The sequence below is a fragment of the Puma concolor genome, chromosome E4, assembly GCF_028749965.1.
Source record: "Puma concolor isolate L17-30 chromosome E4, mPumCon1.1.hap2, whole genome shotgun sequence".
Taxonomy (NCBI): Eukaryota; Metazoa; Chordata; class Mammalia; order Carnivora; family Felidae; genus Puma; species Puma concolor.
In genome coordinates this window covers 29,024,171-29,035,498 of record NC_141683.1, presented here as the reverse complement: position 1 = coordinate 29,035,498, position 11,328 = coordinate 29,024,171, and the positions used below count along the sequence as shown (strand labels likewise).

At 57.8% G+C, this 11,328-nt stretch overlaps 1 protein-coding gene across 2 annotated transcripts in view; it reads left to right on the top strand.

Moving 5' to 3' along the window:
* The first annotated feature begins 1,035 nt into the window (after positions 1 to 1,035).
* LGR6 (leucine rich repeat containing G protein-coupled receptor 6) overlaps positions 1,036 to 11,328 on the top strand; it is a 121,734-nt gene continuing 111,441 nt past the window's right edge. Inside the window, exon 1 of one of the 2 annotated variants that reach the window (XM_086694568.1) lies at positions 1,036 to 1,594. In XM_086694568.1, the coding sequence (XP_086550694.1) occupies positions 1,383 to 1,594 (212 nt within the window). In that variant the 5' untranslated portion in view covers positions 1,036 to 1,382. The remainder of the gene's footprint in view (positions 1,595 to 11,328) is intronic. The other variant, XM_086694567.1, reaches the window with a different exon arrangement.

Here is an 11,328-nt window from a genome sequence, read left to right as displayed (position 1 = left end):
TGAGGTACGGAGGGGTATGGCGGTATGGGGTGGAAGGAATATTGGCTGCCTCTGAGGTCTCCAGACTTCGGGTGCACACTCTGGATGGACTTCGGGTACATCTTCTGGATGGGAAGAGGGCCCAGAGGGGAGACAGAGCCTAGTCCTAGCTCTGCCCTGGGGCTTGGCTCAGCGTGGGAGAGACCACAGAAAGCAAAAGGCTACATGAAGGAAGAACAGCCAGCCCCAGGTGGTCTAAGAAGAGGAGAGGGACTTCAACCCACCTTTAGCCACCATCCGCTCTGCCCCTCAAAGCCCTGGGCCGCTGACCAGGAAGGACCCTGGGATTCCCGCCTCGGGGTGGTGGTGGAGCTGCAGCTGCAGCTGCAGCGCTGGCCTCCAGGTGGCGCCAATCCGCTGACTTTCAGGAAGCCTCCGACAACCAGCCGGGCTCAGTCTCCAGTCCCATCTACCTAGCTCCGTCCTGGGACAGGATCAAGGCGATCCCAGGGCCTTAGACGTGACTGGGGCTGCCTGCATGCAACGTACACTCGGTGGGTGGAAATCCGCACCCCTTTCTTTGGTGGCCTGGCATGGCTCCTCAGTGAAAAGACCCCTCTTCGTTGCCTACCTCTTTTCTCTCTCCATACCTTTCACGGCCTGATCCCTTTGGGGACAACGCCTCACTGCCCTCCTCCAGGAAACAGGGTGACAAGGACAGACTCTGAATTCCAGTTCTGGGGCTGCACCCCCCCCCCCCCCCCCCCCCAGCCGTAAGACCTTGAACAAATCACTTCCCTCTTGGGTCTCAGTGTGGAAAATGTGGTAGAGGGTTGGGGGCCTATGGGAACTCTTAAGGTTGCTTGCATAGGGCCTCCTCCAAGTCCCATGTGACCGGGTGGCTGACCCTGCAGGCAAGAGGGTCCCCAACCCACAAGTGTAGGCCCTGGGGACATCACATCCTTCCAAACAAGTGCAAGTGCGGGTCCCTGACATGCTCTCTCCGCTCATTCTCTTAGGGTTTCTTTGCCTTTTTTTTTTTTTTTTTTCTTTTCCTTTCCTGGATGAAATTCCTGCCAGCTCCGAAGGAAGGAGGGAAGGGGAGCGAGCCGCAGCGCCGAAAGTTTCCTTGACTCCTCCTCCGCCTGTGTCTCCCTCCCTTGCCAAGCCCAGCCTGTGAAACTGAATAACGAAGATCACTCAACAATGCCTGCCCCTCTCTGACTGCACCGACCCGCGCTCCCCGCCGCTGCCGCCGACACCCAGCAGAGCCCTCGGGGCGGTCCCCACCGACGGCGCTGCCCGCCGGCCCGGCCGCGGGCCCCAGAGGCGAGCAGCGGCTGCCACCGCGCCGGTGCGCTCGCCCCTCCGCCCGCCAGGTGCCTCGGCCGCCGGCCGCCGAGATGCCCAGCCCGACCGCACTCCGGGCGCTGTGGCTTTGCGCCGCGCTGTGCGCCTCCGCGCGCGCCGGCGGCGCCCCCCAGCCCGGCCCGGCGCCCGCCGCCTGCCCGGCTCCCTGCCACTGTCAGGAGGACGGCATCATGCTGTCTGCCGACTGCTCTGAGCTCGGGCTCTCCGCCGTGCCCGGGGATCTGGACCCCCTGACGGCTTACCTGTGAGTACTGGCCCGCACGTCCCTCCCTGCTCCTCCCTGGCCGCCCGCTAGCGCCGGCCTCGGTGTAGGGCACCTGCCGGGCTGGTGCCGGGAGGCGCGGGCATCCGGGGAGGGCTCTTCCCCTGACAAGTGGACTGCTGCGGGACTGGGGTGGGGCGCGGCTGTGGGAGGGGGCGAGTCAGACTGAAAATCAGGCTGGCCTGCCTTGGTGTCTCAGTGGCTCCCGTCTGGGGGTTCACTGTGGGAGCTCGGGCTTGGTGAGAGGTGGGTGTCTGGACCCTGGAGCTGGAGGGCCCCGGGGCTGGCCGGCCGTCCTCTTGCTCCTTTCGCCTCCAGCACGGCAGTGCCCAGGAAGGTGGCTGAGGACAAAGCTGACTGAATTGGTGGTGGAGGAGAGGGGAGGGGCTCCAGTGGGGTGCGGAGATCCTCGTCTCCTCTGCCCGGCAGGGAGAGCACGGCCGTCGTGGTGAGGCTGGGTGGCTTTGGTGGGGGGACCCCAGAAGCTGGGAGGGGGGCCTTGCTCACTCTTGGCTTCTCCAAAAGGGACCCTGTCAGCACCATCTCCCTCTGCTGAGGCCTCCTGGCTCCCCCAGGGGCCTCCCTGAAGTCATGTCCCAAGAGGCCGTGTTGGAGACACTAATTTGTGGGCAGGCGCCGAGGCTGAAAACCAGAGAACCATTTTTAGAGCTGAGTTGGGGTGAGATGGCGTGTGAAGGGGACCCTGTTGGGGGCAGCTGTCCTGAGGAAGGCTCAGAGGCTTCCCCTCAGAGCCTCAGGGCTGGGGGCACTCACTGCTCCCACCTGCGCAGGAGGAGGGTGTGAGAGCACATTCCAGACTACCTAACTCCACCTCCACCCCTGCTCTGGGGAAAGGAAACCTGCTCTCCCCCCGCCCCCCCCAAGCCCCAGCCCTGTCCAGGCTCCTTCACCTTTTCTTAAGGAGTTCAGGTGGGAGAATCTGGGACCATCTGTCCCAGGCGTAGGCTGTGGGGCTCCAGGACCTGGGATCTCTGAGGAAGAGGGGGCTGGGCTAGTTTTCACAGGGGTCCAGCACGTGTTTGTTGAGCTCAGGGCGATCAGTTGTGGTGGTGTCCTGGCAGCATGTGGAGGGTCCGAATCGCAACCCTTCACGGGGCTCCCCTCCCAATCCTTCTGTCCTTAGTTGGATGTCCCTGTTCACTTGAAGAGACATAGGCTGGGGACCAGGGCAGGGAGTGAGAGGAGAAAATAGTGTCCATATTCCAGAAGGGCAAATTGAATCCTTCACAGCCCAGGGGGTGGAGGCAGGGGCAGACACTCTGAGGACTGGAGGGCTGTGAGGGTGTCCCTGCAGCTGCCAGAGGAGGACTGACACCCCCCATGCCTGCGACAGCTAGGGTGGCCCCACTTTTAGCCATTTTATATATTGGGGGTATATGACATTGTTTTATTTGAAGGCAGGATTCTGTGGCTAGAAAGAGTTTGGGAATGGCATCTGTAGAGTCTTTCTCTGGGGGTGGGGGGAGCAGAAGGAAGGTCCCTTTCCTGACTTGAAGGAGCCTTCTTCCAGAGATTGGTTGCTCCTTTCTCAGCACCTGTCTTTCCAGATGGACCCTTTTTCTGGAAGAACTTGGGGAAGGAGAGGTACAATGTCGTGGGCTCCGGAATATTGGAGGGAGGTGGTAGAAAACCATGTCCCCTGCCCTGGGTGGCAGAAGGATCCCATGTGGAAGGTGGACGAAGAGGTCTCTGCTGGGGGCAGCTGGCCTCAGGGGGGCTCAGGGGAGGAGCCTTCTTTTTTGCTTCTCAGGAGAGCAGTCTGGTCACAAATGCATTGAAAGTGAAGCAGGCATGAGGGTTGTCACTGAGAAGAGCAAAGACAGAGACATTGTGGGGCTCCTTTCCTTCTTAGCAATGATAGGAAATGCCCAACCTGGCCTTGCCTCAAGGAGCCCGACTCTAACAGAGGCTGGTGCAGATTTGCATTTGATGATGGAACCAGCAGTGCCTTTCTGTCTGGGCCCCCAAACCCTGGTTCCTTCCCAGTTCTGCCACCCACTGAGTCATTGAGCTCCTCTAAGCCTCGGGTTCGTCATTTGTATATGGAAGGAAGTGGGTGGGTAACAGGGAGGATTAAATGAGATAATATGCCTGTGTAAATTCCCCAGCGCGGTGCCTGACACACGGTGGGGGGGGGGGGTTGTAGAAATAGTGGCTGTTATTATAATGCCTGCTGTTGGGTGGAGATGGATGCAAGCCCCCAGGACCCTTCACACGAGAGGGAAACTGAGTCCAGGGATGATGAGTATGGAACTCAAGGGAATGGTCTGTGGCAGGAAGAAAAGTGTGTGCTAGGGACTCAACTGTGGGTGCTAGTCTTGGCCAATGCTTGGTCGTTCTAGGGGCTTGGGATCCAACCAGTTGGTTGACGGTGGGGGGGTGGGATGGGAGAGGAGTGGACACTTCAGTCTTCCTAACACAGGGTCAAGAAGGAGAAAAGTAAGCTTAAAACACCTGGTGTCCAGAGCAGGCCAGAGGGTTCTTGAAGATCCCGAGAAGGAGCCATAGGTTGAACCCTAGGAGGCACCAAGAAACTATGGGCTCCAGAAGATACCTGCGGGTCCTTGACCTGCCCTGGTAAAAAGTACTTCACATCTGTTTCCCCACCCTGGAAAGGTGAGAGTCTCTCCTTCTAGCCAGCTACCCTTCATGGTGCACACACCTCCACCTTCTTCCACCTTGGTTCTTGGGAACACTGGAACGTCTTCTTTGCACCCAGCTGCTATCCTTTGCTTTGACACCCAAGTCCAAAAATTATGACTCTTTTGGGGTCCGATGCCAGCCCTGTTTGATCAGGGTTGGGAGGACAGGCTTCAAATACCCGCGGTCTTTCAGGCATCTCTCATTAAAAAAAAAAAAAAAAAAATCTCCTCCCGAACTGAGTCTCCATGAGCCTCACTGGAGTTTGGACCTTGTCCCTGGGTAGGGCCTGTTCTGGGAGCCCACCTGGAGGAGAGGGAGCTTTGGCATTCTAGTCTGATGGTGACGTGAAGACATGACGCCTCTTGCCATATTCCACCCCCCAGACACACATCGAAGGGGCGGGAGGGTCCGGACGGCAAATACTTGTCCCCAGGCGGGAGAATCTGAGTAGTTACACTGAGCTCCTCCTCTTGCTCCCAGAGTCAAGCCGTATCAAGGGCAGACGATGGGAGAAAAACTGCCTTGGGAGATTGTAAAAGGTCCTACACTTGCGGTTACCCCTGAGTACCCCTAGCCATCTCTCACTATTCCTGCTCCCAGGGCTAAGGGAGGGGCTGCCCCTCCATGCAGCCTTAGTCAGACCCCTTATCAGCCTCTTGGGACTTCGCTCCCCTTAAGACTGCCCGTGTTAACCACTAAGCTTGTTTGAAAGGTCAGATGGTGTGTGTGTGTGTGTGTGTGTGTGTGTGTGTGTGTCCATGAGAAGGAAGAGTGGCTGGCAAGGAGACAGAAGTCTCTATGCTGGGAACCCAGAGTAACTGTAGTTTTCTGCTGGCTGGTGCGGTCTTAGAGTGTCAGGGGCAGGAGGCGGGCAACGGGTGAAAGACCCCAGCCTACTCCCAACATGCCCAGATGGGCCTTGCAGGGCCTGTCACATGAGGACGCAGGGAAACGTGCAGCCTCAGTGGACAAGAACCGGCCTTGGGCAGCATGAACCCCCGGGGGGCGCAATGTGCCAGGTCTCATTTCTCACCTCCAAGGCTACCTTTCCTAGGTGGGGCCTTGGAGCCCGAAGGGAAACTAGAAAGTCCCCCTTTCTAGTAGATTCTAAGAGCCTGAGCTGTCCCCGCCTTTCTGAAACTTGGGATTTGGGAGTTCTAATCCTCAGTCCCTCAGTTGCCGTGATGCAAGCTCCCAGACCTTTCTGGACCTCAGTGTTGACACATTTCATTGAAAACCTAGAAGAGGAGAGGCAGGGAGAAATCAACTCTGAGCCTGCTCTCCTGATGCGGGAGGGAGAAAGCCCCCAGGGAGAGCTTGGCGGAGGTGGGCAGTAGGGGAAAGGGACAGAGGGAAGGTGGGGGGGTGCGGAATCTGGGCAGCACGGAGACCAGGGCAGAGAGGAGAAGGGCGAAGCAGGGGAGAGTGATTCCAGGAATGGGCTGCCAGCCTTGTTCCAAAGAGGAGCCTGAGGGGCCGGGCCCATCAGAGGGCAGTCCTGGGGGGGTCGCCGGAGGAGAGTGAGTGTGTGAAGAAGCCAACACCCCAGTTCAAAGGAAAGGCAGGAAACAACCCTAGGCAAAAGAAAAAGGAAACCTCTTTGCTCTGGCAGCAGCGGGCGCTGGGCGCGGCCGGGTGGGGCGGCTGGCGGAGGAGAAGAAGGCCTGGCTCGGAGCAGAGCTGGCCCCCAGCCCGCCCCCCGCTCGCCCCCCCCCCCCCCCGCCATGTCGTGGGCCCTCAACCCTGATGGCCCCACACGTGCCGCAGCCCGCTTCCCACACTGACCCGTGCCCACCAGGCAGAGACACGCACAGGGCACAGGACAGGGTGCCACGTGGGGAGGCCCTGCCCGGGGACCGCGGGGCTCTGGCTCTGCGTGCGGGCTCCAGTCCCCACCCCACCGTCTATGAGCCGCGCGTCTCTGGACAAGTCACTTAACCTCTCCACCGTTAGTTTCCTGCAATGATCAAATGAGGCAAATGATCTACTGAGGCCCAGAAAGAGAATCAGAGAGCCACCTGTGACAGGGTGGGGATTTAAGGTGCCAGCGTGATCTTCTTCGGCCCACCTACCTTCCTGCCTCCCTCCCTCCCTCCCTCGCTCCTTCTGTACTAATAAAGGCCCCTCCCGCTGACCTGCAGGGAAAGGGGTCTTTCACAGAGCCTGGTCTGCTCTTGGGCTCCCAGCCCCGGGATGATGGAAGAAGTGGTCCTCCTCACAGGGACCCCTGAGGAGATGCGCCCTGGCCTGGCACCTGGTGGGAGACTCTCCAGAGAGGAGAAGTCTAGGCTTCCCGATCACCCCCATCTGGAGAGTCCAACTTGTCCCCGGAAATGGAAGTTCCGTGAAATTAGAGCCTTCTCCGGTACGGCCTTAGGAAAGGAAGGGATTTCTGCCCTGGAACATGCCCTAAGGGACCGGTAAGGATTCTCCTCAGAGCTCTCAGCCCTAATGGGCTGTGTGACCTTAGGCTAGTAACTCGTTCTGTTGGGTGCAGGGCCAAGGACAAGGAGTCCTAGTGGCTGGGGCTTTGGGAAGGTACAAGAGACCGGGGGGGGGGGGGGGGGGGGGGGGGGGGGGGGGGGGGGGGAATTTCCAGCCCTCTTCCTCATATTGGGAGTGATTTCTTTCAGCCAAACTGAAATGGATGCATTGACTCAGGGGCTGTCAGAATTGTGGGAGCCCCTTCGTGCTAAGTAGTCCCTTGCTTAAAAAAGGGGGTGGTCCCTGATTTCTAATGACAGTCTATGTCTTTCCTCCCGCCCTTCAGACATGGGAGAACAGGTCTCAGGAGGAGAAAAACACCCAAGAGGCCAAACTTGGGCAGGGAGCAGAGTTATTTTGGAAGCAGCAGAAGGACATGGTGGGGGGAGAGCTACGGGGTTGGCAGTGCGCCCCCCGGAGCCATGCCAGAGCAGGCCACGGGCGGGCTGGCAGCGGGCAGGTGGGGGCTGGGCCCGGCTGCTCAGCGACAGGGCACCTCCAGAGCTGAGGTTTTCTTTGTGCCACTGTCTTCTTTCTCCTCCAGAGCCACTAGGAAGTCCTGTCTTTTGAATTCCCCGGGACCTGGGCCCCCTCTGATTAATTGGGTGAGATACAGAATCTAAGGCTGAGGCCAGGGAAACATAAAACCTGTGCCCGGTTTTATGCCTCTCCTGTCTGCTGGTGGGGATGCCTTCACAGCTGATGTTTTCATTCCCTGGACTGTAACTTTTCTTCTAGGAAGAAACCAGATTGTCAGGAAGGTCATTCTTGGGGCCCAGACAGACATATCTAGAAATTGCCATTGTGCCGGTGTCCCTGCCTCCACTGATAATGGTAACAGATGGCACGTACCGCGTTTATTTGAGCACTCCCCCGGCATCATCTCATGGAAACGCTGGGAGAGAGGTACTGGTGTTAGCCCCATCTTATGGATGGAGAGACTGAAGCTTTTAGATGTTAAGGGTCTGGCCTGAGGCCACCAGCCAGTGATTGCTGGTACCAGGATTTCAACCCAGGCAGTCTTTGCCCTGACCACTGTAGTGCCCTGCCTCTCAGGGGGTCAGAGCTGGGGGCTTCTGAACCCTGAGGGGATGGGCAAGACTCTGGGCATGTTAAACTTGCAGGCTGAGCCGTCCCTCAGCCTATTTCCAGCCTATTCCAGCCTATTTCCAGTTTCTTGTGTTTCTCAAGTGCCAGTGGCTTCGTTCCCCTCTTATTGGCCAGCAGTGTCTTGGGGAGCTCCTCTCTGGGGCTGCTTGAAGGGAAGATGTTGGGTCCTCTGTGAAGCAGTCAGGGTGGGGATAGGGATGTGACGGCAGACGAGGTAAGTTGGCTCACTGTACCAGATGGTCATGGGGTGCGTCCCCCAAGGACCAACAGTGAGGCCAAGAGCACTTCCAGGACAGGGAAGACTGGGCTGGCCAGGGGAGGCCCTGGAGAGGGAGGAGAGGCCCATCCTGAGTCCTGCAGAACCGGGGGATTCAGCCAGGGGGTGGGACAGGGAAGGCTCTCCAGGAGAAGGGAAAGCATGGGCCTCGAACACAGAACACTGTGGCTTCTGTTCCTTGATCACGACAGCCTTTTCTGTCTCACTCCTCAAGGCAGGATATTCCAGAGCAGGGCTCTCAGCCTTTTTCTCCTTGGGCCACACTTAAACACACACACACACACACACACACACACACACACACACACACACACACACACACACACTCACTCACAACTGATTCAAGGTGTTTAGCAGCTGGGATAAATCAACTAGTCTGCTCCCAGCCAAAGGCATCTAGCCAACCCCAGGCAGCATCTGGCCCCCCAGGGGCCGATACCCTCTCGACACACCTGGAAACACTGCTGTGGAGGAAGAAGCTCGTGTTTGCAGCCTGACTGCACAGGTTCAAATCGCATCTCCAGCACTAACTGGAGCACTAACTCCAGCTGGATGGCCCTGCCTGATTGATTCTTCACTTTCCTGAGCCTCCACTTCTTAGCTTCGACATGGGCATAAGAACACAAGCTCTTTGAAAGATGTTCCTAATCTGGCAGCGTGCTCAGCACACAGCAGATGCCCAATACGTGGGAGCTGTTGTTATTACCCACTCTGATCTCTCTGGGGAGAAGCACCTGGCAGGAGAAACTGAGGCAGGCACAAGGTGGCTCTGCGTCTCACCTGGGCACCTCTGTCAACCTAGGGCTTTGCTGGGAATGAGGCGCAGAGGGTTGGTTCTAGAACACAGTTCTCTGCATCCTCTCCTCCAGTGTACCCTCCCCTTTGCCCTTGGAGGTGCTGGAGGAGGTGGAGCGTCCCTGAGAGTGTCCAGACAGGCGGATGGGAGGAGGGTGCTGAGTGCCTTCCATTACACTGGTGTCAGGGATTTGGACACGGTCCCTAGGCTCAAAGCCAAAGCAGTGAGACCACTGAAGGGGGGCGAGGGCAGCAGCGGTTGTGCACAGGAGGTGCCATCACCGCTCCCATCTATCACCCCAGCCCAGTACGTTGCTGGGGTCACCACAGGGCAGGGAGGGGGTGCTTGTTTAAGTGGTCTACGGAGGACCAAGAATGTCGAGGTTTATTCCACTTCCCCGTATGATTTGCAAGCCTGAATTGTCCCCCGACCCGAGTTACCATTGACTCCTGGGAAACGGGCCAAAGGCAGCAGCCGCTAAGGGGCTTTTAACACCTCCTGTAGGAAGGAAGCCTTCCCAGGTTGACCCAGCCTAAGGATTCTTTTCCCCAGGTCTCTGGGTCTCTTGCAATTTGCTTCATGTTCCTTTGCATAGAAGACTGTGCAGGGCAGTGGGGATATCTCTGTGGGTAGAGTGCGTTTAAGCCCCGTCTAAGCACTGTTGCCAAGGAGCACTGTTCCAATTCGGATAATACCCTCACCCCAGCTCATGTTGAGGTCTCCCTGTCCCTTTTGTTAATGGTCAGTGATAATGCCGCTCAAACTGTCAAGCTGTGTGGGGAGCAAACATTCATTTGTTCACTTAGCGGACGTGGGCTGTCTGCTGTCTGAGAGAGCGCCCTGCTGAAGGCTTCCTCCTGCATCCACCCTGTGGGGCTGGTGTCCTCCTTCCTCCCCTTTCAGACAGGGAGCGGGAGACGGGGGGGGGGGGGGGGGGGGGGTGGGGGGGGGTGGGGGGGGGGTGGGGGGTGGGGGGGGGGACACCCAGTGAAGAGATAGAGCCAAGGTTGGAGGTAGGCTTGGGGGCTCCAAAGCCCATGCTCTTTCCTCTGCCCTGGGGGCTCAGAGGAGGAGATAAGACAGGCACACGGATAACTGTGACACATTTCAGGGAGTGAGGCGTGCACCAGGCAGGTCCAGATAAGGAACAGCGGGGCAAGCGCACGGAGGAAGGAAAACCCATGCCTAACTGATGCCATCTACGCAGAAACCCCTGGAGGGGCAGTTGTGCAAGAGAAAAACCACAGGGGTGGGCGTTAAAAGCCCTAGATTGACGCTCATTTGCAAAACAGAATAATCATCTCTCCCTGATGAAGTGGTTGTATTAAGCAAGGTCCTGCCTGGAAGAGTGCTTAGCGCATAGAGGATGTTATTTCCCCTGCTGTGAAAATATCAAGTAGGACTGCATAGTTGTGTGTGTTTATGGGGTGTGTGTGTCCTTCTGTCTGTCCACCTGACAAAGGCTGTCTGCCTCATCAGATTCAGGGCGCCTGAGGGCAGGAGCCATGTCTCTTTGCATTAGAAGTTGGAGCTCCTAGGGGAAGAGGGGCCATACCTCAGGCTGCAGACAGGGAGCTTCCAGAAGGGCAGGATCTGTGCTCCTGGTTCCCTTCCTCTTAGGACCACATCACAACTCTCTTGTTCAAATGCCAAAGCACACACACTCACACACACACACACACACACACACACACACACACTAGTACCGGCCCCTACCTGCAGGGGGCACTCTGAACAGGGCCACAAACAATACAGGAATATGCATTCAGTCTTTCTCCCCTCCCCCTTAGCTCCAGATCTGGGGCAGCCCAGGGGCGGGGGTGTCTGAGGATGGGGAGGTGGATCGAGTGTCCAGGGATTGCGAAGATTGAGGCAGGAAGGGGCCGTAAACGAATCCCTTGCCTTTGTGGTGGACAGAGCCGATTAGGAGGCTGGGAGGAGACAAGAAAGGAAGGGGACTATTGTCTCCGACAAAAGCAAGAGAGAACGAGAATTGGGACAGGGCCTGGGCTGCCCGCCCTCACTTACCTGGGGGCAGACCCAGGAGAGTCTGGAGCCAGGAGCCAGCTCGTTTCTCAGCCCAGACTGGACCCCAGCTCTCCCAAACACCAGCCTTGCACTTGTGAGCTGGGTGACTAGGGCGAACCCCCTAAACCAAGGCCCGCTTTACAGACATACCTCCTCTTCAGTCACACAGGCCCTTGTCTGGGTTCACGCTTCGCTGCCACCACCATACAATTCGTAATAATTTTGTAACTAGCAGCCCTGCATTTTTATTTTGCCCTGGGTCCTGTAAACTGTTCCACGCTGACCCTCTCTGAGCCTCCTATTTCTAGTGTGTAGGATGAGGAATCTCTTAACCAGCCTCTCTTTCCAAGTGGTCAT